Source organism: Dendropsophus ebraccatus, chromosome 4 (genome assembly GCF_027789765.1).
Source record: "Dendropsophus ebraccatus isolate aDenEbr1 chromosome 4, aDenEbr1.pat, whole genome shotgun sequence".
Classification (NCBI taxonomy): domain Eukaryota; kingdom Metazoa; phylum Chordata; class Amphibia; order Anura; family Hylidae; genus Dendropsophus; species Dendropsophus ebraccatus.
The window spans coordinates 75,789,425-75,815,765 of NC_091457.1; the positions used below are offsets into that span (position 1 = coordinate 75,789,425).

General features: G+C 45.1%; 1 protein-coding gene across 2 annotated transcripts; it reads left to right on the forward strand.

Annotated features, from left to right (window-relative positions):
- Positions 1–39: 39 nt before the first annotated feature.
- Positions 40–26,341, forward strand: CTU2 (cytosolic thiouridylase subunit 2). 2 transcript variants are annotated; one of them, XM_069966044.1, is made up of 15 exons: positions 40–101; positions 474–548; positions 2,214–2,292; positions 2,966–3,025; positions 11,687–11,747; positions 11,979–12,088; positions 15,572–15,873; positions 16,461–16,596; positions 16,689–16,820; positions 17,369–17,460; positions 17,839–17,939; positions 18,096–18,243; positions 18,330–18,396; positions 25,807–25,865; positions 26,225–26,341. In XM_069966044.1, exons 1-15 carry the CDS (start codon positions 43–45, stop codon positions 26,265–26,267), a joined length of 1,524 nt encoding a protein of 507 aa, XP_069822145.1. In that variant the 5' UTR covers positions 40–42; the 3' UTR covers positions 26,268–26,341. The 2 variants fall into 2 exon arrangements, with proteins under 2 accessions (XP_069822145.1, XP_069822146.1); XM_069966045.1 differs by lacking the exons at positions 40–101; positions 474–548 and adding an exon at positions 1,788–2,032.

The following is a 26,341-nucleotide window of genomic DNA, read 5'->3' on the forward strand; positions in this document are numbered from 1 at the left end:
TGCTGGAAGTGCACGCTGTTTAGGGATCTGCACTCTGCAGGCATGTGTGAAGTAGAGTACAGGGACTATGTGGATTTAAAGAAAGAAGAGAAAAGTGAGAGGTGAGAAGAGAACATCTCAGCTTTAGGGTCCATTTACACAGAAAGATTATCTGCCAAAGATTTGAAGCCAAAGCAAGAAACAGACTATAAGCAGAGAACAGGTCATAAAGGAAAGCCATTCCTGGCTTTGGCTTCAAATCTTTGGCAGATAATCTGTCAGATAATCTTTCTGTGTAAATGGACCCTTATAGTCATTATTCAGGAGACTAGAAAAGCTGAGTGGCAGCCATTGTGGCCTCTTGCTGTGCATTTATGGGCTGCCAGCCATCTTTTCCATGTTTTTGAGCGCACACAGGATTTATGGCAAACATGAAAGAAGTACATCATACGCTGTCAATGACTGTGTTCTGATTGTGACTTCTATATCCACAGGTTGGGGCGGACATGTATGAAGTGCAAGGAAGGCTCTGCAGTCCTCATCATACGTGTGGGAGATGCGTTCTGCAAGTAAGAGGAAAAGACCAAGCTTTGTATACTGGAGAAATCTACCTTGCAGTCAAGTAATGGCTGCACTGGTTACTTGTGTATAGGCCAGTGCTTCTCAAACTTTTTCTACTGTAGCCTCACCCAACAGACCAAAGCAGTGTCTGAGCCTCACCGTCTGCAGTGGAGGTCTATTTAAAAGCTGACAATGATACTAAGGTTACCTTTCATCTGTCCCCTAAGCTCTATATACCAATAAAGCAAGTACAAAATAACTTAAAGTGACTGTACCACCAGGCCCAGGCTGAAGCACTGGAGGCGAGCCGACCCACCCTTAGTGGGAGGAAACCCTAGCCCCTCCATGATAGGGTTCCATTGATTCTAATGGAGTCATGTCATGAAGGGGCTGGAGTTTCTTCCCACTAAGGGTGGGTCGGCCTGCCTCCAGTGCTTCTGCCTGGGCCTGGTGGTACAGTCCCTTTAATAATGTTGCTAAAATTGATTTTGTTGCAATAAGCGAAAAGACTCTTCCCAGCTGTTCCTCACCAACAACTAGGGGCGCCTCGCAATTTGAGAAGCACTGGTGCAGGCCATATGTTCTTGCATGTCCCTGCATGTCTTCAGTAAGTACTGGCTCATTGCATTTTTCTATATGCTTGTTGTAGATGTTGGGCCCCCAGCACGCATTTTCCCTGTGCCGGAAAATAGGTCCAGAAATTGTAGGGCATGTCCTGCACATACACACCATAGAACTATGGGGGCATCCGGAATTACAGACCACTCCAGATGCGCGTCAGGAAATTACTTTTTAAGCACTGCTTGGCAGCCTTGGCCAGCTCCGTGGCAAGTGCCATTGGGTTCTGCCGCTGGTCCTTTAATGGCACATATGCATGGTGAGGCCTCTATTTACTGCGCCTGTGTCGGGAAGATGTCCCAAAGAAGGAGCATTTGGGGCGTCTCTCAGCTGCTGGGAGCACGCCCTCGGCCTTCCCTTTATGCTTATTCATATATGCATAGTGAGGCCTCTATTTACTGAGCCTGTGCAGGAATTATGTCCCATCGGAGACAGGCTGCTTCCCATGTATTTGCGATTCGGCCTGGACATATTCCCTGCACAGGCGCAGTAAATAGAGGCCTCATGTTAATTTGCATAGTGGGAGGGCCGAGGGGGTGCTCCCAGCGGCTGAGAGATGCCCCAAATGCTCCTAAGCCGGTCATTAGCATAGTGGCAATTAGGGACTATGGGCAGAATGCGGAGTAGAAGAAAGGAATTAACGGCAATTGACTTATAAGGCAAAGAGCTTCTGGGGCATATCAGCAGGTTAACTGGGCAGAATCTGCTGATTGTGCCACTTTAAATGTCGCACAGTGTTTGACAGGCCAAGTAATCATTGGCTTCTGGCCCTGTAAATCACACCTGTGGCCACAACAGCTCTCCCAGTGTTGTGGTGCACGAATGATGTCACTTTTGCGCTCACAGAGCTGGAAGAGAGAAGCAGAAGCCGGAGGTAAGCACAGCTGCCGCAGATCAGTTTCTTTATCTCCTCTGTTTCTACGGTCAGGAAACACTGATGATTTTCTGAAGCCTCTTGAAAGGCTTCCTGATTTAGTGTTTTCTGACTGTAAGAACGGACATGGGCACAAGGCCTGTGATTTGCTCTTATAGCCCCTTCCTTTCTGTTGATGTAGATCCTGTTTCAAGGACTATTTTGTACACAAGTTCCGAGCCATGCTGGGGAAGAACAGAGTTGTGTATCCAGGAGAGAAGGTAAGGGTGGCTGGAGGTGTAGTAGGTACCTAGTAACAACTGTTCTAGCTATCCATGTGTAGGCAAATTTGTCATAGAGATGAATATAGTGATGACTATACCTACAGGAACCCACAGTGATACTTAAAGGGGTGGTGTCACAAAGAAAACTAGGTCTATACTGATGCATTATGTTAAATATATTTTAAATGTACAAGCATTTCTGAAAAGTATAATTTTAATGATATAGTCACTAATCCCTCCCATGTGCTTCTTTGTCTTAATCTGTTGATCTTGGTTACAGCCCACTGGGTTTCCACTAAATTGGGTCTATCTCCTCATCTGTTCCATTAGTACTGGCAGTTGGCACATGGTATCATGGACCCTGACCAAGATGGGTTCTCCTTATGTGTGTTGGGCAATAAAAGACTTTATTGAAGTTTTTTTTATACAGCTTGTTGGGTATTCTTAGGGCCCTATTACACCAACAGATTATCTGACAGATTTTTGTAAGCCAAAGCCAGGAGCTCCCTAGGCTGTTCTTCTTTGACACATTTGCACAGCTTGAATAAAAACATTTTTTTTTTTTTTTACTAAAATAAAGACAAGCAGACACATTTGCAGTGACACCCAAAAAAGTGTGAAATCTAAAATGTCTATGTCATCCAGTGTTAACAACTTGTCTCTATTTAAGGTTCTCCTGGCTTATTCTGGTGGGCCTTCTTCAAGTGCCATGATCCATCAAGTCCAAGAGGTCAGAATTTTTAGTACTGTTTTTACATTATCTTTTATCACCACTAAATTCGTCCAGATTTATTACATCTATCTAATCATTAGCCAGTGTAGGTCACAGAAGGGAGGGTGTTTCGTCACAATGGGGGCGGCGGGCTTGCCCCAGTGTGCTGGGCCGGTGCTCAGGAAACAACCAGCACCAAGTGCGGGAACCGCATGGTGTTTAAAAAAAACGGACCATGCCACCGGGATCCTGGTGTCGAGCAGCTAAGTTTAAAAAAAAAAAAAAAAAAAAAAAAAAAGTAATGTACCCGATGGTATATTCACTTTAAAAACACATCTTAGTTTCATTCAGAACCAGATGTCATCTCTGTCTGCTATTGATGGGAATGGTGATTATTTTGTTAAATCTATCACTATCAGCAGGTTCCGGCCAGTGAACCTGCTGATATGAGCCAGCCTCTATTTACCTCCGGATTCCAGGGCTGTCATTTATTTTCCTGTGGGGCCCAGTATAGTGTAGTTCTTCGCTAATTGTTCATAAGCTAATTAGCTGTTCCGAAGCATTTGGGGCGTTCCCCATGCTCCCGGAGCACGAGCACGGCCGCCCTAGCCTGCCTCCTTCCGGCCCGCCTACTATGCATATTCATATATGCATAGTTAGTCTGCTTGTAACGGGCTGCTTCCTGCGCATGTGGCGTAACAAGCGGCCTGGCTATGCATATATGAATGTGCATAGTGGGCGGGCTGGGAGGAGGCAGGCTTGGGCGGCCATGCTGGTGCTCCGGGAACATGAGGAACACCCCAAATGCTCCAGAACAGCTAATTAGCTTATGAACAATTAACGAATGACTACGCTATACCGGACCCCACAGGAAAATAAATGACAGCCCTGGAATCCGGAGGTAAATAGCGGCTGGCACATATCCGCAGGTTCACTGGCCCGAACCTGCTGAACCTAAGGATTATATTGATGCAGAAACACCTGTTAATGTGCTGGTTCATAGTATCTCTGCAGACTTATTCCGAAACAAAAGAAACAGGTAGGGTCTGCGGTTCCACAACATGGGATGCACAGTCCTTGAGGGGTTCTGCACTCACCCAAGAGTTACCCAGAAAAGTAAGCGAAGGACAGCATCTTCTCAAAAATGTGTTATTTCTTTATTGTGCCTGATTGCATAGTAGTGTGCAATGTTTCAGCTCTTTATCTCAAGCCTTTTTCAAGTGTAAACTTATACAAAAAAGTTCCATCCTTGACTATCAGTTAAATTGTGAAGTAAAAAGGGTATTGATAGGGGTAAATATTCCCCTTAGATAAAAATATATAGAACCCTTTAAAAATCATATATTTGGGGGGCGTGGCCTGACTATGGAGGAGTGAGCACGCATCTTCTGTGGGCTCCCACCTCAGAGCACCAGACAGCTTATTAAGCACCCCAAGATTACCGAGCTTCACCCCAAATGGTCGGTGGCCGTAGGAGGACCAAGGCAGGCACACTTATACCTAAGCCCCGGCCCGCCCGGGGTAGCCTGGACCGGTTCTTTTCTCCCGCCGGTCGCGGCCTACCTGCAAGGCCTGAAGCCTCCACACTCCCCGGCTCTAGAGTAACGAGAGCGGCCGCCGCCGCAGCAGCAGCAGCCGCGGATCCGTCCGTGCCGGAACTGCAGTACACCCCCGCCGGTGTGAGGTGCCCCCCGGTGACGGCGGACATAGCGGTGAGAGCCCCGGCCCCGACAGCCCCCGCTCTGGCCCCCCCGAGCCCCGGCAACAGACAGACACAGGGCACAGCCAGGCTCACCTCCCGGCCCTCAGACGCGGCTTCCACAGCTCACCGGAGCCGACCGCTCGTCACTGCTGACACAGTGCCTCCTGGCCCCCACCTCGGAGAAGCGGTGCTCAGCTGCCTCCCCCGCACGGGTGCGCTGCTGACGGGCTCCTGTCTCAGGGACGTGACAGAGGCAGTGTCTCCTGGTCCCTACATTGTGGCTGCTGCACTCCTGGAGCCTCATTCTCTCCCAGCAGTGATTCCTGGTCCCAGCCTTAGTGCAGTGGTGTCCCCTCGTTCTGGACAGAGGACAGCAGAGGTGGCCATAAACCCTGCTTCCTATAGGGACATAGACTGTGCCTCCACATCAGGTCCTATCCTGGCAGCCACCATGTCTTCCCTGTCCCCTGCTGCACTTCCCTTCGCCTCCACTAGAGGCAGCGAGCCGCACCATCCTAGCTCTGCTGCATCAGTTAACCCCGTACAGGATGGCACAGAGTGGGATTGGAAAGAATATATGAAAATGCTGCCCACACGCTCGGACATGGAAAAATTTGTGGAACGCCTGGAAACCTCTTATAAGCAAGAGCTTACTTCTCTCAAGTCTGACGTGCATGCCTTGGAGGCAAAAGTTTCGGATATTGCTGCTGACCAGGTTTCCTTGACCACCACAGTGGATGATGTCCAGGCTACCCTTGCTATTCAGGAGAGGCAAATACGTCATCTTTATAGGCTTCATGAGGACGTGGAGAACCGCGGTAGGCGGAATAACATTCGCATTAGAGGACTTCCTGAAGCAACTGGAGCCGCTGATCTTGTCCCGTCCCTACAGGACTTGTTCGCATCTATCCTTAAGCGGCCGCCGGGGGCGGAGTTTGAGATTGACAGAGCTCACCGCACTCTGGGTCCTGTTTCTACTAATGTCAATCGGCCACGAGATGTCATTTGCAGGCTCCATCACTACAGAGTGAAAGAGGAAATTATGAGAGCGGTGCGCAACATGGACTTCGTGGATTTTGATGGGGCCCAATTGATTTTTCTTCAGGATCTCTCCAGAGCTACTCTAACACAAAGACGGGCCCTAAAACCCCTGCTGGAACTGCTAAGAGAGCGTGAAATTCAATACTCTTGGGGGTTTCCTTTCCAGCTGGTTGTCCGTAGAGGCGGGAGAAGATTTGAGTTACACACGCCTGAGGATTTGCCTGCCTTCTTGGTTGCACTGGATCTGCCGCAGATGACTCTGCCGGATTGGGATCCGGTCCCGCCGATAACACCGAACAGGTCATCTCGCCCTGTTGACTTGGCGGCTTCCGGGGACTGAGGACGCTTTGGAGGATAGTGGCCATGGCGTCTGGTTCTTTTGAGGTGCCTCACTGACGCGGGTTGTATCTTTGCCTGTTTCCTAATAATGCGTCAGACTTACTGCTTATTTGGTTATAATAACATGGCTGTATAGTTATGCCGGTTTCTATGTGTGCGGGTTCTGGGGGTGGGGGGTTGGGGCTCTTGGGGAGCTTGCTCAGGTATTTGTTTGTGGGGTGTTTCTTCATCTAGCATATCACATATAGTTGTTGAGTGCATTTATGGTATATACTTAGTTTACATTCTGGTGTTCTGTTACGGGCTTACAGACCTTCATCTGTCAGTCCGTCCCTCTCTAAACTAGACGCTTGACGCGTTGCTGTACCCAGTTGGGTCTGTCCTGGTAGTGTAGAACTACCTGGAATCGGAGGTTGTCTCTCTTGATAACCCCCTTTTTCTGGCTGCTGGTTCGGTCTTGCTCTTTTTTCCTAGACATATTCTCTTTGTCATCTCTTTCTTTTCTTCTTTTCTCTGCTCCCTCATATTCTTTTTCTACCTTTCTTCTTCTTTTCTCCCTCTGGGGCGGGGGGTGGTGGGGACATGGCGGGGGCGGACGTCAGACTTGCTTCCATTAATGTTAGGGGATTGAATGTCCCGCAGAAACGGTCTCAGATCCTCTACTCCATGCACAGACAGAAGGTACACATTCTGCTACTACAGGAGACCCACTTTCAGACTGCCCATGCTCCTCAGATGCGGCTCAATTACTACAATGTGTGGACACATGGTACTAATTCTGACGCCAAATCTAAAGGAGTCTCCATAGCACTGCACAAAACCTTGTCACATAAATTGCTTGATTCTCTGACGTGTCCTAAGGGGAGATATGCTTTCATTAAGATAGAGATCCAAGCACGGATTTATACTGTTGGAAATATTTACCTCCCTAATTCCCGTCAGGGCAGTACCCTGAGGGCTATTCTCCGAACGGCCTCTACATTTATAGAGGGCGTGTTGATTTTGGGAGGGGATTTCAACTTGGTGATGGACCCTTCCTTGGACACCTCCTCCGGCAAAACAGCGGTGCCACGCTCTGATTATGCGATTGCACGATCGGTCCTCGGTCTCCATAGCTTGGTGGATGTCTGGCGCATCCTTCATCCTAAGGATAAGGACTTCACACATTATTCAGATGCTCACCGTACTTATGGCAGACTGGATATGTTTTTTGTCGCTCAGTATGCCTTAACGTTTAACCCCACGGCTTCAATAGGCACTGCCTTGTGGTCCGATCATTCTCCCATATTTTTGTCATTGTCTTTGCCGGGGATCGTGCCTAGGGAATGGTCGTGGAGATTGAATGAATCGCTCCTCCGGGATGTGGTGTGTAGAGCGGCTGTTACTCAGACCATAACTGATTTCATTCATGATCACGCTGATGATGACACTGCCCTACCAATGCAATGGGAGGCCCTGAAGTGTGTTGTCAGGGGAACCTTGATTCAGCAGGGGGCTCGGATCAAAAAGGACAAAGGTGCTAAAATTGTTAAACTGGCTGGCAAAGTAGAGGCTTTATCTAGGGCACATAAACAAAATGCTACCGATGAAGCACTGACGGCATTGACGCTTGCTAGGGAACAATTGAAGGACCTCCTCAACAAGTCTTCCTCCTCTCAGCGGGAGCGCTATCGCAGCTTCCTTTACGAACATGCCAATAAGAGTGGTAAGACGCTGGCTAGACTGATTCACCCAAGGACACAGGTCACACACATTCCTAGCCTCCTTGACCACACTGGTACTGCCATACACAATCCCAGAGAGATATCTGATCTCTTTCGCTCCTATTTCTCATCTCTGTATAACATTAAAGGGCGCTACTCAGAGATGCCGGCAAAGGACTTGGAGGCTAGGATATCTGCATACCTGTCAGACACGAAGCTGCCTAGTATGTCTGCAGAGGTGGTCGAAGACTTGGAATCTCCTTTCTCTGAAAGTGAGCTCAGAGGAGCCATCACTGATGCGAAGGGTGGAAAAAGTCCGGGACCGGACGGCTTCACCGTTTGCTTCTTCAAAACATTTCGAGATCTGTTACTGCCACTTATGACTAGGTGCTTTAATAGTATTTCAGCAGCATGCCCATTCCCCCGCCAGTCATTGGAGGCACATGTGGTGGTTCTGCCCAAGCCGGGCCAGGATCCTAAATATTGTAAAAATTACCGTCCCATTTCACTCATTAACTGTGATCTCAAACTTTACTCCAAGATGCTGGCCAATCGTTTAAGTCTTTACATCCCCCGCCTCATCCATGCCGACCAGGTGGGATTTGTTCCGGGCAGGGAGGCAAGGGACAATACGCTAAGGACTCTCACTTTGATGTCTTGGGCCCGCCGTACGGGGTCCCCTTTGTGCCTACTTTCCATCGATGCAGAGAAGGCTTTTGATAGGGTACATTGGGGATTCCTGCGGCTGGTCCTGCGGGGAGTGGGACTCGGCCCGCTTTTAGTGGACAGAATCATGGCGTTGTACTCTGCTCCCTCGGCTCGAGTGCGGGCTAATGGTTTATTATCTAGCTCGTTTGAGATTCACAACGGTACACGTCAAGGTTGTCCCTTGTCTCCCATGCTTTACATTCTATCAATGGAACATTTGGCAGTAGCCCTCAGGCATAATCCTACGATCCGGGGTGTTGTGATTGGGCAGGACCACCACAAGCTTGCATTGTATGCGGACGATCTCCTGCTCTATATTTCATCCCCTACTACGTCTCTCCCCTCTATTCTGCAGGAGTTCCAGAAATTTGGTGACCTCAGTAATTTTAAGGTGAACTTGACTAAAACTGAGGGGCTTAATATCTCCATCCCCCAAGCTGTGTTTGATACGGTTAGAGCTTCTTTCCCTTTTCAGTGGCACACAGATTTTATTGTTTACTTGGGAATTAAGCTCCCGCCGGCCCTGAGTTCCCTTTTTGATCTGAACTATACGCCCATGCTGAACAGGGTCCTCTCAGATATGACATCCTACTTCCTGAAACCGACCTCGTGGTTTGGAAGGATGGCCATTGTGAAGATGGATATTCTTCCCAAGCTACTGTATGTTTTCCAAACTGTTCCTATCGTGGTCCCGGTGGCCTTCTTCAGGACTCTGCGCAGGGCTATTTCCAAATTTATCTGGGGAAACAACAAACCCAGGATTGCATACTCCACTCTTACTCAATCCCGGTTTACGGGTGGCATGGGTTTGCCTGATCTACGTCTCTATCATGAGGCAGCTGTCTTGCGCGGAGTCCTGGATTGGGTACATTACAGGGGCTCCAAGAGGTGGGTGGACTTGGACTTCTCGATCTGCCCGATTGCGCCCTCTCTCTTGCCCTGGATCACTTTGGGGGACCGTCGGTCCCTGGCAGGCCTGTCATTTTTTGCTCCGCATGTGTTGTGCATTTGGGATAAGTGGGTAACAAAACACAGATTGTCAGTGGTTCCGGGACCGCTCTCCCCGATACTACAAAACCCTTCATTCCAGCCGGGCCTGCAGACGCATAGATTCCTTTTGTGGGAAAGGTCCGCTTGCCCTAGAATTCGAGACTGTATGACTGGTGGAGCTATCTCCTCTCTGGTGACCCTTCAGGCTCAGTCTCCGGAGCGTCTGCTGTCCTGGCTGGAATATGGGCAGTTAGCCTCATTCGTACAGGCTCTTTTTCCCAGGGGTTCATACACCCCCACACTCACGGATTTTGACAACTTGGCTAATTCCGCCTCTCCTATCCTGCATTGCATATCCGTGCTGTATCAGATTTTGGTTACTATGGCTAATCCTGACAGAGCTCCTTTCTTTGATAAATGGGAACGCGACTTGGGTGTTCCTTGGGACGGTCAGTCTCTCCAGAAAACCTGTGAGCTTACTCATGGCATGTCCATGGCTGCTAAAGCTAAGGAGAAGAATTACAAAATCCTTTCACGGTGGTATTACTGCCCGGTCTCCTTGCACCTTATGTTCCCTGAGGTGTCCGACAGGTGCTGGCGCTGTCTTACTGAGACCGGTGACATGCTGCATATATGGTGGGCCTGCCCGGGTATCCGAGATTTTTGGGACAAGATCATTGTTATCTATAATGCTTATTCTGGAAAGACTGTCGTCAACTCCCCACAACTGACCCTGCTCTCGCAGATCCCAGGTTCTCTCGCTACAGTTAAAAAAGGAATTTTGAGACATTTTCTAACTGCAGCTAGAATGGTCATCCCCCGACATTGGAAAACACCCGTCATACCCTCGATAGCAGAATGGCTGAGTGAGCTACGGGAATTGGGTAGAATGGAAGAGTTGATAGCAGAGGTTCATGGGCAGTCTGATAAATTTGACAAGGTGTGGTTTCCATGGCGTTTGTTCATGGACTCTGAGGCCTTCCCTGCTCTTGTGCGTTGATGGTGGGAATCTCCGGCTATAATAGTTCTCTACTGGTGGTTACGCAGGGTTCTGGCGGCTGTCCTCCGTCTGTCCCCTCGCCTCTTTCCTGATCTTTTCTTTCTCTCTCTTTTTCTGCCTCCTCTTTTTTCTTCCTAAATTTTGCATCACTTTTATTGAAAGTATTATTTGGTTGCAGCGGCGCTACCGCGTTGGTGGTGCTTATGTTTAGAAATGTTAACATTTGGTTGATCTTTCTCTTACTCTTTTATATATATGTAAAATGAATGACACCATGCGACTTGCAGGTCGCCCTATACCAATGTTTGCTGGTTTTGTATTTACTGTATGCTGTGTGGTTGTCAATAAAATCAGATTACACATAAAAATCATATATTTTAGCAAATAACCAATTTTGCCAACTAACACATTGGGGGAATATGTATAGTCCGTGTGTGTGTGTGGGGGGGGGCAGGTTCTGTTCCCATCAGATTGATAATTGAAAGTGGCTTCACTCCATTATTTTTTTGGTATCTGGTAAGCCATTTCCATTGCTTTTGAATTGCTTACTTCTGCACCTACTGTGTGCCAACAAAATGCAGGCTTTACTATAAAAAAAATCCCCAGGTAATTCATTTTCGGTGGCTATTCAGGTTCTTTTAGGGAGATGTTGGGTTTCAGATTTTTTGGAGCTAAGTGCGGTGCACTAAAACATTGACGCACAACCTGGTAAAAAGAGACAGAAAAATGTTACGTTTATGTCCCTTAGTGAGTTGATTTCTTATATAAAACATCAATGAACTGGTTATTTCATTGTACAGTTTTTTTGGGGAGGGGAATATACATAGACATATATGTATATATCATTTATATAAGGTGTACAAACTGCTCTGAAAGAAACAATACGGAGGAACATCTCAGAGGATTTTTTGCTCCATGTCAAATGTAATAATTAATACTTTTTTAATGTCATATATAAAAATCATATAAGTTTTAAGGAGCTTGGAGCTGTGCTGGCATCTTTCTCTTCAAGCAGTCATACTGTAACAGCGTATTATTATTGTGCTTCATCTTTCTTGCTTAATTCACGCATTCTCTTTTCTGTGTGGGATTGGAACCTTGATTGTGTAATAGATGGAGGTTTACACTCTCTTAATATTATGTCTGCAGGGATATACTTTGCAGGTGTGATTTATGCTCCATTTGTGTCTTTTCAGGGCTTGGGGCGTGACACTCCAAAAAAGTTGCGTTTTATACCCGGTATCCTGTTCATTGATGGTGAGTGTAAAGAACTGAAGAGGCATGTGTTAACCTCCTCACTGTTTTCTATAAATCAATGTACAGTATATGTCTAGCCAGTTTGTATTTCACTAGCCAGTGTGGAGCTAGCTAAAGGATCTCATTACATCCACTGTATTGTGGGTCTCATCTCTGCTGCTGGTAGCTGTATATTTCTTATGTTTCTATTACTTGTGCAGTGACCTTTTTGTATTACTTGTTGTATTACAGAAGGTGCAGCGTGTGGTCAGAGTTGGAAGCAAAGGGAACAGAATGTTTCTGAAATTCAGCAGGTTTTGCAGAAAACCAATTTTCCTTTTCACATTGTGCCCTTGGAGCAGGTAAGACTTCATGAGCACATGAGGCGCAACTGTATGTCGGTTAGGAGATCAACACATATTTTTAAAAGAAACAAACACTTTTGCATATCCATCTATCATCTGAGGTACTCTGTTTCTACAGCTATTCTAAGGCCCTATTACACAGAGAGATTATCATTTTTCAAAAAAATTGTTATCACTTCAATTGAAGTGATAATTTTTCTGTATGTTTGCAGGCAATGTTCAATCTACTAATGAAAAATTTGTTTGTGTGGCGTAGATCGCATCTTTTGAGCTGACCATAAAATTGTTAACCGTTTGCTAATCGTTTACAAATCTTTCGGCGTGTGTACACATCGTTTGTTCGTAATCCTGATTGTTCGTATACCAGAGTGTACGAACGATTGTAATTGCGATCATAACTAACGACTATTGTTCTGTGTGTTATGTCGAGTGATGACAGGTCGTTCCCAAAAGCTCTTATTTGCAATCGTTTATCAGAGAAAACAAAAATTCGCTTTGTCTAATAAAACTCATGCCAGATTAGACAGCATCGCTAAAGGTGTGTATGCTATGCTCATTTGGTAGGCATCTGGAAATTGGCTGCACGGATATATGCATATCCATGCTGTCAGTTTTCCTTAAATACTTCTTGATGCAAAAAATTATATACGTTGAGGGAATTTACTAACACCAGCATCTCACACACCTGTCCCTGGTAAAATCACTGCAGCCGTATCATTCAGATTATTCATTAGGAGGTGTACACCACCGCAGTGTTTGCCCCGCAGGCCACACTTTTAAAAGTAGGCTAGTTCCCGAACAAACCTAAATTTGGTTACAATAAACCGGGCCCATAGCAGCCGCCACCTTTCAGTAATGACTGACTAAAGACATCACTGCGATGCTGGTCATTTAATGGTTTAGATGCCATGATCAATAATTTATTATTGCTTATAATAGACTGTAGGGGGGCTTATAAATTGCAGTAAAAATAAAAAAAAAATATATAAAGAAATATCAATTCCTTATTAAAAATTCAAATCGCCCATTTTCCAAAAAAACCCAACATATTTTGTATCACCACTTGTGATAAATACAGCATTTCTTTCTACTAGGGATGGTCTAAACCTGCTTCGGTTCGGGTTCGTACGAACCCGAACTCTCTGCAATGATTCCAGCTGCCTGGCGGCTCCGTGGAGAGGGTGGATACAGCGGGAGGACCGCTTGGAAAACTGGGATACAGCCATAGGCTGTATCCCAGGTTTGCAGGCAGTCCTCCCGCTGTATCCACCCGCTGCATGGAGCGGGCAGACAGCTGGAATCTGATGCAGAGCGTTCGGGTTCATCCGAACCTCGGAAGATTCGGACCATCTCTACTTTCTACTATAGTTATCTCTCCTTTCCTCCCCATACACAGGAAAATTTGGCACAATTGAGTTCCTGTGTTCTCTATGGGCAGTGGAGGGTTAAGCCAGTCAAATTGCCCTGGCAGCAGCATATTGGTTGGCTGCCTTTGAACTCTGTGCCGCTCCTTTCCAGGTGCCTGGAAAAGCTGGATCCAGTTTCCCAGGACTGGGTCCAGCTTTTCCAGGAACCCATCTCCCTGCCTTGACTAACTTACGTACAGGGCTGGAGACTCAGCCCTGTATATCAGTCAGTCAAGGCAGGCAGGGTCTGGGGACAAAGAGGAGTGCATGCTGTGGCTCAGTGTCACTTCAGCTTACAAGGAAAAATGCAATATTATAAGTCTGCAAATGGCCGTCAGCAAAGACAAAGTCATCTTTTGTTTTATCTCCCTATCACACTTCTGCCTGTGTCTGTAGCTCTGTACCTGGTATGGACCTGACTGATTCCCCTTAACCATGCACCCAATAACCGTGCAAAATAAAAAGGATAGCTCCTCAGTTACTGATAGATGGGTTGAAGACATCAGGCACCCCTGTTGATCAGATGTTCCATGCCTCATACTCAATAAACTTGTCTCTGTCTACTGTGTAGCGGTGGCAACCTGAGCTCCAGTTGCACATCACCACCACTATACAGTAAATGGAGACCAACTCTGTTCACTGTGTTTAACTTCACACAAAGTATGCAGAAAAAGAAGTGCCATCCAGCACCCATTCGGTTAAATGCTTGAGCTTTATTTTGTGAAGTCCACTAAATAAAGCTCAAGCCTTTAACTCAATGGGTGCTGGATCATCCTACTTCCTTTTAGGTGCACTGTGTAGTGTGGGAGGAGCGATCTAATTGCATCTAGTTTGATCCATTTGCCATAATGTATTGTCCCCTCAACTGTGAGTGTTACTTAAGTTAGTATTCATATTTGTCTGTAAACAAAAAATGGCTATTCACTGACAGCAATCAGAGTTTTTAAAAATGGTGAGAAACTGAAAGGGGAAAAATATATACAGTATATTACAAACTTGTATTCAGTGGTGAAGCTTTATTTCTCGCTTGTATCATTGGGGGACACAGTAGACTGTGGGTATAGCCTGGTGCAACTAGAAGGCGACACTAAGCAAAGAAAAGAGTGTTGGCTTTTCCCAGCCAGGCTATATCTTGCCTGCAGACACTGAGCGAATCAGTTTTAGCTTGGTGTCCATAGGAGACAGACACTCCTGCAGTCTTCTGCAGGTTTCTGCTCTTTTTTACTTGTCTCTCCTCTTCAGTGTGGTTGTTTTTTTCCTACTGTTTTCATCTCATTCCTGCCCTTTGTCCATTCCCATCCCATAGAATGGTCTCTTCATCACCTGACTGTAGTCTAACCTTAGTCTTGGGGACCTGATGGCCTATGTGGCATAGGTCTCCTACTACCTTGTTGCCTCCACCCACTTCACTTCTTGATCTCTGTACACCTGAATTTGGTAGTAGGTGTAGTCTTCCTATCTATGTTGGCTTCCCAATCACCATTCTCTTCAGGGTGCAGTATGTTAGCCGGTTGGTTGTGCAATGTTTTTTTTTTTCTTCTCCCCCCACTCCTGGGGGACTGCTTTAGGACCTCCCACAATCTGCTGTGTCCCCTTATTGATACAAGTGAGAAAATTGGATTTTGTGAGTACTCACCGTAAAATCCTTTTCTGGTTGAAGTTCCCACCCAGTTCTCTCTTTTACTGGGCCTTGAGCGTTTAAAGATTCTGCTGGAAGGTGTCCTTTCTTCCCAGTTAGACCATCAGCAGTTCTCATTCTAGATTTATTGTGTACCTTCTGTTGCTTATGTACAAACGGATTAGCTTAGTGCCTGCAGGTGGGTATAGCCTGGCTGGGAGGAGCCAACCCTTTTTTCTTTGCTTAGTGTCGCCTCCTAATGGCACCAGCCTATACCCACAGTCTGTGTCCCCCAATGAACTTCAACAAGAAAAGGATTTTACAGTGAGTACTCACAAAATCCCATTTTCCCTAAAATGTAAGTTGTAGTTACGGTGTACCAACTTCTAGCATTTCACGAGAAACTTTTTAATATGGCTGAGAACTTTCTATCATCCCTCCTTCTTTCATCCATAGGTTTTTACACTACCGCAATCTGTTCTACAGTCAGCTTCTCCAGGGAACCCTGAACACATAGGGAATTATAAGCGGGCAGTGAACAGCTTTCTTGGCCAGCAGAGGGCACATAAAGAAGATGAGCTATCAGGCACTGCTGGTGAGCTGGCACAACTTTGTGTTACGGAGTATGAATGCGGCAACACTTTGCCTAATGACGGCACATACAGCCATCCTCCAGTAGAGCTCACCTCTGCACTTATGGAAATGTTTAACTCTGCCAGGACTCTGACTGCGAAATTGGAGCTACTGCAATCTCTCCGGTGAGCTGCATGCTTTACTGCTTGTTGTATAGCATCTAATACCTGTGCATCAAATACTGAAGATTATGTCCATAATGTTATTACCAGCTATGGTGTAAGTGCTGAATCTGTAGTACTGCTTGGCATAGATCACCATATAGACTCTGTTCAAAGCTTTGCGGCCCAATAGGCAGTGTCATTCCTCAATACAAAAGCAGGAAATGTCATTTTAAAGATACAGTATCACTGTATTAATTCAGAATGTAAAGATTCTTTAACTCAGCAATGCTACCACCTACTGGCTCCTCCTGTTTGGGGAAATGTATATATGATACATTATAGAGACAGGAGAGTCTGATTTCTAAAATGTAAAGTGGCCGAGCCATTTCTACTTCACCCCATGTTTATCAATGGAAATGGCTAAAGATTCAAAGCTAAGGAGATAGATATATTTGGCTCATTATATATTATTATTTTATTTATTTTTATTTTCTTCTGAGCATCGTTGGCTGCCCAAGTTATGGACTTCACCAATGTGAGTTTCTCACCTCCATTTGTTTAGTGTTTGACATGCTATGCTCTCTTTGTCCCTTATGCCTGTTCTGTAGGAGTCACCTTATCCTACATGTGGCACGGACTTGTGGATACTCCAAGGTGATGAGCGGTGAGAGCTGCACACGTCTTGCTGTTCATCTGCTTGCTAACATATCTTTAGGACGTGGGGCGTTTCTACCATTGGACACGGTGAGAATCTTTAGTGCAGCCATAGGTGCTATACATCAGTGGTATGCAACTGTTTGAAGTATGTCATCACAATATCATGATTCTCTTGGCAGGGTTTCTCTGATGATCGCTATGGAGATGTTGTCATTGTCCGGCCCATGCGGGAATATTCCCTAAAAGAGATTTCCTTCTATAATAGGCTCTTCAATGTACAATCTGTCTTTATCCCCACAATGGAAACTAAGGTACAGATGAGTTTTTTTTTTGTTTGTTTTTTGAGCAGTAGAGTCTAAGGTCCCAGGATGGCTTCTCTTTCAGGGGAAGAGTGGCTAAGATTGCATGGTGGCTTTTTTCTGGAAGGTGGGAAGCTAAGTTAAAAGTCTTCTATAGGTGTGTTAGGGGAGCTAAGGTTACATGGTATGGCTTCTCCTGTAAGATGGGTGCAAAGGTTGCACAGTAGCTTTTCCTTAAAGGGGCGACCATAAGTCTCCTAGGTTTTTTTATTTTTCCCATGGATGCTTCTTCTAGAAGGCAGTTGGACTTAAAGGGTTACAGTGTGGCTTCTTCCAGGAGAGAATTGGAGAGTTAGGCTTGGTTCACACTGCATTTTTGCAGTCCATTTAACATATTTGTTTTGTGGTAAAAAATGGATGCAACTGTATGCAAGGTGGTTGACCTCCTTTTTCTGTATGTTAAAAGGTGAGCTTAGGATGCAGTGTACCTTTTTCTGGAAGGCTTTATATATAAATATGGCACAGTTTTTCACATTAATGGGTTTCAATGTATGTTTTAGGCTCCTGAAAACAGCAGCATCCAGCACCTCTCTGAGTCTTTTATCACCAAGCTGCAAGAAGACTTTCCATCTACAGTTAGCACTATGTACAGGTGGGTACACCTTAGTTTTATGATCAATCAGAACTAGTGCAAGTGAAATGTTGAAATATGGTGTGGGATGTTTGGAAAAATGAAAGTTATAATCTGTCCGGTTGCTATGACATTAAAGGGGTTATTAAGCGATAGAAACGCATGGCCACTTTCTTCCAGAGACAACACAACTCTTGTCTCCATTTCAGATGTGGTTTGCAAATAAGCTCCATTCACCTACACCCACTCTGGAGGCAAGAGTGGTGTCTCTGGAAGAAAGTGGCCATGTTTTTGTAGCGCTGGATAACCCCTTATAATTCTCTTCTTTCATTATATACAAAGAACATACAATGAATGGGTTTGGGAGATGTGTGTGTATTATCTGTTTTTTTATTTTAGGACCAGTGAGAAGCTAAATGTTTCCAAGAAAGAGCATGCAGAAGAGAATATCCAACAAGAAAAGTGTCTGATCTGCATGTGCAATTTGGACACACGTGTTGGTGAGGACTTTTGGATATTTTCATTTCTTAAACAAGACACAGACTATATTTACCCCTTGCTTTACTGATACTGTCCTTGTTGCAGCAAAAGTGATTTTCCTACTTATATTGTTTTTTTTGCCAATCTAGTATATTTATGGGGTGTTCTTGTGACAGGTGAAGCCTCTGCCTTTTGTGCTACACAAGTGTCTCAGAATCTCTCTCAAAGAAGGCCAAAGAATGACACAGAACCCACAAGAGACCTTGAGAAGCAATGTTGCAGCAGTGAACAGTGTTGTGAAAGATCTACGTCTTGTTCTAGCAGGTAAAATTTGTTTTTCTTGCTTTTTAAATGTATCTGCTGTACATCTGTCTTGTTTTAAACTTACAATAAATATATGTTGCTACTAGTGTTCCCAGGACACAAGACTTCATCCCTTTGTTATGCTACAGCTGCAGAGTGACAGTCAAGGATGTGGTAAGTGGATTATGTTTTCTAGAAGTAGACACCTGACACTTTGTAAAGCTCTGGTTGACTTTTTTGCAAACATTGGTGCATTGCTAATGAAAAACATTTATTTGGTTATTACGGAACATAATGGTATCCTCAATTACCTTCTTGAGTTATTGCCCATTAATGTTAATTGAGCTATTCACATTGATTAGTGGATTACGTGTATGCAGGAATGTGTCCCAGGAGGGTCACAGGAACCACTGAAAACCACAGAGGAGGGTCGGCACAGTCACAATCAAACCATTGCATGGTGGTGTGACTTAGTATTCTGTTTATTGCAATGTGTTTTGGTCTATTTTAGCAAAAAGAGGTTACAATGTGGTGCTTCTCTTTTCTGGGAGGTACCAGCGGTGAGGGTTGTGCTGATTCTATATAGCATCTGAATAGAAAAGTGGAGCCTTATACTCAGATTTGGACAGGATTTGAGGTGAGCACATTTATTTGCCTTCACTTTCCATAGAATACAGTGGGAAATTTTAATTACCTATTTCCCTCATTAATTAATCAAAATGGTGCATCCCAATGGGTGGAGAAGTGGCAAAATGCAAATCAGGGGGATAAGGAGCTATGTGGTAGGATTTCCCTGTGTATTATTTAGCCCAGCATAAAGAGGATATAGCGGTTTATAAGATCTTAATCAGCTAGAGGAGGGCATAACTGCTTGTAATTTGGTTCATCTGAGTGGCTCACTGCATAGTCCTAACCACCAGCACACCAACCACACAGAAGAAACTGTGAATTATACTCACCAATAATTCTCTTTCTACGAAGTCTCCACGACAGCACACCTGAGACTGCCTCCTCCTGATCAGGGACAGGAAAAACACCAGAGAGGTTAAAAACCCCACCCCTTCCTCCAAACACCAGTGTATTTTAAAGAAGAACACCGAGAAGGAAGACGTGAATTATAATATTAAATGAAAACCGTAACCAAGTGAATAGGGTGGGATGTTAGGGTGCTGTCGTGGAGACTTCTTAGAAAGAGAATTATCGGTGAATACAATTCACAGTTTCCCCCCTCGTCTCCACGACAGCACACCTGAGAACTAACAGAGAAACACATAGGGTGGGACAACAGCACTAAGGACTTTACGTCCAAAAGCCGTGTCATGAGCAGAAGAGACATCTAGACGATAATGCTTAGAGAAAGTGCAAATTTGTCCAGGTAGCTGCCCTACAAATTTGTTCAACTGAGGCTGAAGCCTTTTCTGCCCAAGAGGTGGACATTGCACGGGTAGAGTGGGCCCTAACTGAAATAGGGGGAGTCTGTTTCATGACATTATAGGCTTCAGATATAGCGAGGCGAATCCATCGGGAGATGGAGATCTTAGATGCTTTTTTCCCTTTGTTCACCCCTGCAAACTGGACAAAGAGATTCTTATCTACCCTCCAGGACTTGGTAGCTTCTATGTACTGTAGTACAGCCCTTCTAACATCCAAGTTATGAAAAGACCTTTCTTTTTCATTTTTTGGGTTAGGGCAGAAGGAGGGGACCACAATATCTTGGGACCTGTGAAATGATGTCACTACTTTAGGTAAAAAGTTAGGGTCTAATTTAAAGACTAGTTTGTCATCCAGAATTCTCAAGAAGGGTTCTTGAATGCTGAGGGCCTGGAGTTCACTTACTCTACGTGCCAACGTAATAGCTACCAGAAATATAGTTTTTAAGGTAAGTTGTCTGAGTGAGATGGAATCTATTGGTTCAAAGGGGGGGCTAGATAGACCAGACAGAACCGTATTGAGATTCCGTGGGGGATGAAAATTCTTGATTCTGGGTCTGATGCGTTCTGCCGCCCTCAGAAATCTAGTTACCCAGGAGATGTCACACAGCTTAGAATCGTATAGGGCACTTAGAGCAGATACTTGCACCTTCAGAGTACTTGGGGCAAGACCAAGATCCAAGCCTGATTGGAGGAAGTCTAGAATGAGTGGGATATCTGGAGAGTCAAGGGAGAATTTTGGACCACACCAGGAAGAATATTTTTTCCAGATTTTTAAATAAATTTTCTTGGTAGAGTCCTTGCGGCTGAGGAGAAGGGTGTCAATAACCTTTGTAGAGAATCCCTTCCTTTTTAGTATGGATTTTTCAGTATCCATGCTGATAGGTGCATCCTCTGGACTGAGGGATGATGGACCGGGCCTTGCATGAGAAGGTCTTGTTTTGCTGGAAACAATATGGGATCCTCTATCGCCAGGCTTTTTAGAAGAGGATACCACACTCTTTTTGGCCAAGCCGGTACTACCAGTATTAGCGTGGTCTTTTGAGACCTGAATTTTGCTAGCACTCGGGATATTAGTGGAATCGGAGGGAATGCATATAGAAGTCCCTGCGGCCACTGTTGATTTAACGCATCTATCCCTGCTGGAGAGTCCCTTGGATTGAGGGAGTAGAACCGTTTTACCTTTGCATTTTTCTTTGTTGCAAACAGGTCAAGTATCGGAAATCCCCATTTTACCTTTATCATGTCGAAGGCCCAAGGGGCTAGGGACCACTCCCCTGGGTCTATGGTCTGACAGCTTAGGAAGTCCGCTTCTAGGTTCCAAGACCCTTTTAGGTGAACCGCTTTGAGGGATATTAGGTTTTGTTCTGCCCACTCGAACATTTTCTGTGCTAGATCTTGGAGTGGACTGTGACGAGCCCCTCCTTGATGCTGAATAAATGCCACTGTCGTCACGTTGTCGGAATGTATCAGAACATGATGATTTTTTGTGAGATGTTTTGATGCTTTTAGTGCCTTCCATACCGCCATTAGCTCCCTAAAGTTTGAGGATCTTTCTTGAATCGACTGGCTCCATGTTCCTTGAAGCGACAGACCGGGTAGATGAGCTCCCCATCCTGTCGCACTTGTGTCGGTCGTTATCTCGATTAGGTCGGGTTGATGCCAGTGTACTCCCTTCTCTAGATTTTCCTTTAGAAGCCACCAACGAAGAGACAACTTCGTGTCTTTTGGAAGACAAATTGTTTTGTCGAGGGACGTTTGTTTCTTGTCCCACTTGGACAGGATTAACTTCTGGAGTGGCCTTGAGTGGAACTGGGCCCATGCCACCGACTGGATACAGGATGTCAGGTGACCCAGAACTGACATGGCTAGACGTATCGGGCAAGTTTTTTGAGATACAAACTTTCTTATGAGACTTTGAAGGTTTGATTGCTTCTCTGCTGGCAGGAAGGACATCTGGAGACGGGAGTTTAGCAGGGTCCCCAGGAAGACTTTTTCGTGACTGGGAGTTAGATTTGACTTTTCCATGTTCAGGATCCACCCCAGAGATTGAAGTAGTTGTAGGGTTCTCTGTAGGTGGGTCTGTAGGATAGACTCCGAGTCGGCAATCACCAGTATGTCGTCTAGGTATGGGATGATTACAATCGCTTCCTCTCTGAGAGTCGCCATCACTTCTATCATGACTTTTGAGAAGATTCTGGAAGCAGAGGAGAGACCAAATGGTAGACACACAAATCAGTAATGAAAAATCTGTTTGTTGACCTTTACTGCGAACCTGAGATACTGTTGGGATGTCGGATGTATGGGCAGATGGTAGTAGGCATCCTTTAGATCTATCGTTACCATGACTGCCCCTTTTTTTTTTATTAATTGTGATGCTGTTTTCACAGTTTCCATTTTGAATTTTCTGTAGGTCACAAATCTGTTCAGTGGCTTTAGATTGATGATCGTGCGTGATTTTCCATTTGGTTTTTGGATTGAGAACAGACTGGAGTAATGACCCTGACCTATCTGATTCTTTGGAACGGGACAAATTGCGCCTAGTCGGATAAGCTCTTGAACAGTCTGATGGCCCCGAGTTGTTAACACAAAACGAGAGGGGGGGGGGGAGAGTTGAACTCTATTATATAGCCTTGGTTGATTATTTGGGTTATCCATGTGTTTGGGATTAGAGCACTCCATGTAGGGCCAAAATGACGAAGTCTCCCCCCCCCCCCCCACCACCTGTATGGCGTCATTGTTTGGTAGCGGACTTATCTTGGTTGGGGTTAAAGAAAGCTTTTTCCCTTACCCCCCTTATTGTAGGACCAGCAACCTGTTTTACCCTTATTATTTTTCTGGGACTGGTCTGATCGTGATTGGCCAGGAAAGGAAGATTTAGTAGATTTAGGCTTATCTGTAGAAAGAACTTTCTTTCTATCCCCAGCCTTTTCTAGAATTTTGTCTAAGTCTGGACCAAAGACAAACTGACCGTGGAACGGGAGGGAACACAACTTATTTTTAGAAGCCATGTCCCCAGTCCAGGATTTCAGCCATACAACCCTTCTAGCAGAGTTAGCTAGGGCAGAAGCTCTGGCCGACATCTTAACTACTTCTGCTGATGCATCAGCCAGAGAGCTAGTAGCCATTTTAAGGACTGGTAGAGACTCTAATATCTTAGCTCTAGGAGTTTTGCCCTGGAGATGTATTTCTAGCTGGTCTAGCCATACAATTAGGGTTCTGGTTACGCAAGTAGATGCAACATTCGGCCTTAGCATAGTTGTTACTACTTCCCAAGTCTTTTTTAGGAGACTCTCAGCTTTACGATCCATGGGGTCCCGCAGCTGGGTAGCATCCTCGAATGGAATCGAGGTGTTTTTTGCAACCTTGGCCACTGGAATATCAATCATTGGTACTGTATCCCAATCTGTACTGTCCTTTTCTTCAAAGGGGTAACGTCTTTTTAACCCTTTGGGAAGGACAGAGCTTTTTTCTGGCTTAGCCCACTCGGATTTAATCATAGCATGAATATTTTCATGTACTGGGAAGGCAATAGGTTTACTGGAAGCAAGACCACCAAATATTTGATCTTGAATAGTTTTTGGCTTTTCCTCCTCTGTAATATTGAGGGTATCTCTAATTGCTTTGCTTAATTCCTGAGTGTCCTCTGGACTAAAATATTTCCTGGGGACAGTAGGTTCCTCCTCTACACACTCCCCTTCTTCCACATCAGAGGTAGGATTGTCACGGTCAGAATTATACAAATCTATAGCGAGATTATTATCTTCATCCTCAGAATCAGAAATAATAGGTTTCACACGTTTCCTTTTAGGAGGAGTGGAATGTTTTGTGGCAGATGGACCCGGTTTAGAAGCAAGTGCTGAACGAATCTCATTGCGAATCAAGGTCTTCATTTTTAATAACTGAGGCAGAACATCTGCTACACAGAGGATTATTGCCCACAGGATCCAAGTCTGTACCACATACTGCACACCTCTTTGAGGAAATAGGATTTTGTGCATTTGGATCCTTGCCATCCTAAAAAATAGGAGGAGAAGGATGAGCATATATAATATCCAATATCAGCAGTAAGGCTTGCTGAGGCCATACTCACGATCCGGACCGGTGATTCCCTGTCAGAAGCTGAAGTGGCAGGAGAGCTCATCTTGCTGCCTTGCTGCTGCAGGAAGGAGATCTGACACTTAGTGTATAGGAGCTCCCTTAGTGCTGTAAAATGGACTGCTTCTGACCCCTTGCTTGGACAGGAGTAGTGTTCATTCACTCAGCACTATTGCTGTTTGAATACTGGCGCCAAATAAACGCTCATGTGACCTGGTGCCGATCCGGAAGTGAATCGGCGTCCCCTTTGTGCTCCGGTCTCCTGCCGAAGCCGAACTTCCGGTTTTCGGCCGCGCATCGGAAGTGACGTTCCGCCGCAGCATGGACGTCACCAGACCTTGGAGGGTAGGCGTTAGCCCGACAATCGTAACCGGGACGAAGCAGGCCTATGCGGGCGTCCCCTGGATTCAGCGTGAGGCCTTCTGCAGGGGACGCTGAAAAGTGGAGCTGGGAAGCTGCAAATCAGCTACCAAGCAAGCGGTGGGACAGCCAGAGGAAGGGGAATGATCCGAATCTCGCCCGATCCTCTCCACCGTGAGTAATAATAAAAACGCCAGGACCACACAGAGCCCTAGCACCTCTCGGCTCCTGCTACTGAAAGGGACAGGAAAAACACTGGTGTTTGGAGGAAGGGGTGGGGTTTTTAACCTCTCTGGTGTTTTTCCTGTCCCTGATCAGGAGGAGGCAGTCTCAGGTGTGCTGTCGTGAAAATGAGGGGGGAAAGCTATATTTACTCCTGTTGCTTCAGCTTGTAGCCTCTTCTCCGTAATACACAGGACTCCTACGTCATGCATTGCTGCTAATTAACTAACATCCAGCATGAAGACAGTACAGATCTCCAATGTTAACATTCTGTACACTCTTGCGTAGCTTTTAAAATAGTGAGAATTGTTACTTAGTGAGGAAATTCCTTAAAAATGTGTGTATTTATATATACACACACCCATACATGCACTGTTTTCTTGAGATTTCCTAGGAGGTGATGGGTCCTTTTTAAATGTAAAAGTCAAAAGGCACACATCCTCTAATTCAGGAATGGATTTGAAAATGGGATAGATCCCAGTCTTTCCTTGAAATGTTCTCTGTTTATAGTCTGTTCCTGGCTTTGGCTTTAAAGATCTGTCAGATAAATCTGTCTGTGTAAATGCACCCTTAGCTTTGGCTGTCCAGGCATGATGGGAATTGTAGTTTTGTAACCGCTGGTGGGCCTGAGTTTGACACCTGTGCTTTAATTGGTGAGTGATAATTAAAAAATAAATAAATATATAAAATAGCTCCTGTATCAGACCTTTGGTATCTTTATCAATGACAATAACTAGCTATGATCCACTTATACATACACAACCATGAAGTAAAATGTCTTATGTTGGTGTGCCCCAAAATTTTCCACTTTTTCTAGCTGGGATAAGTTTTTAGAGTAGTGACACTTTGTGGTTCTCATTGGAAGTGAAAGTGTTAAAACGTTCTCTGCTTTGGAAACACCTTTTTTATTAGAACAGTTTTTACAATAACCTCAAATATGTTAACAATTAAATATGTATGCATGGACTTTCAGTTATGCTAGGAGTGCAGTTCCCATTATACCTACAGCAGTCACCAGCATATCTACAGTTTAGAGGTGAAACTACTATATATTCCTTAAGCAGTTTTATTTACATTATTAGGGTGTGTTCACACTAAGTAAAATCGGCAGAATTCCACGGTGAATCCCTCCTGCCTCAGTGTCTCGATGGGAGGGCTTACGTGCCTCCACTCCTGCCCCTCACCGTGCAAAGAATTGTCATGAATTTGCATGTACAGGATCCACAGCAGATTTAAAGTTGCAGATTCAAAGAAAATTCACAGCTTCAAATCAGGGCCATCAAATCTGCTGCAGGTCCTGAACATGTAAACACACTCTTAGGGAATGTTCACACAGCACTGAAATGCTGCAGATTTCCTATTTAACATCAGAGTCAAATCTGCATCTGTAGCGTTTCAGTCCTGTGTGAACATAAAATCTTTATTACTTTTCACATTCTAACCAGTTTCTCTTATTCCTTTCCTCTTGTACCAGACATCAGTGAGTACCTTTCCTCCATATGTCCTACAGGAGGCCAAGCTCAGGAGCCGCAGGTAAGTGCCGCCAACTTCTTTTCTGTAGACCACTGTCTGAGAAATAATGGGATCTACAATGTTACTGTGAATATCTGCACATTAAACAAATGAAGGATCTTTATTTCTAGAGCTTTAGCCAAGTGACATGACTGTTCCCATAGCTGCTGGACATTGGCTGAATACAGGATCTATTGTAATAATTAAGATTGTAACAGTGTCTCTCCTGTGGCACATGTGTAGGCTTTTCCCTACTGTGACACTGATGTCCTATCTGGCATTATGCAGGGTTTTTTTTTGTGTGGAAGAGCAGACTGTGATGGGGCAGAGATATTGAACTTATCAGCCTTTTATTTGTCTTTCCCATATCTGTTGTTTAGGTTGGAGATAAGAAACGAGATACAGGAATTTCTGCTGGATTAAAGCTTTGAGGACATGTGACAAGATCTCATATGTAATATAAAGGTCCCAACCATTGGCAAGAGGCACCACAGGCC

What these genes read in the sequence shown, in the direction of transcription:
- CTU2 (XM_069966044.1), top strand. Translation starts at nt 43, where the DNA reads ATGTGTGAAGTAGAGTACAGGGACTATGTGGATTTAAAGAAAGAAGAG. An exon ending in CGTTTCTACCATTGGACACG is followed by an intron (nt 16,597 to 16,688) that starts GTGAGAATCTTT and finishes TTCTCTTGGCAG; the next exon opens with GGTTTCTCTGATGATCGCTA. An exon ending in TCTACGTCTTGTTCTAGCAG is followed by an intron (nt 18,244 to 18,329) that starts GTAAAATTTGTT and finishes TGTTGCTACTAG; the next exon opens with TGTTCCCAGGACACAAGACT.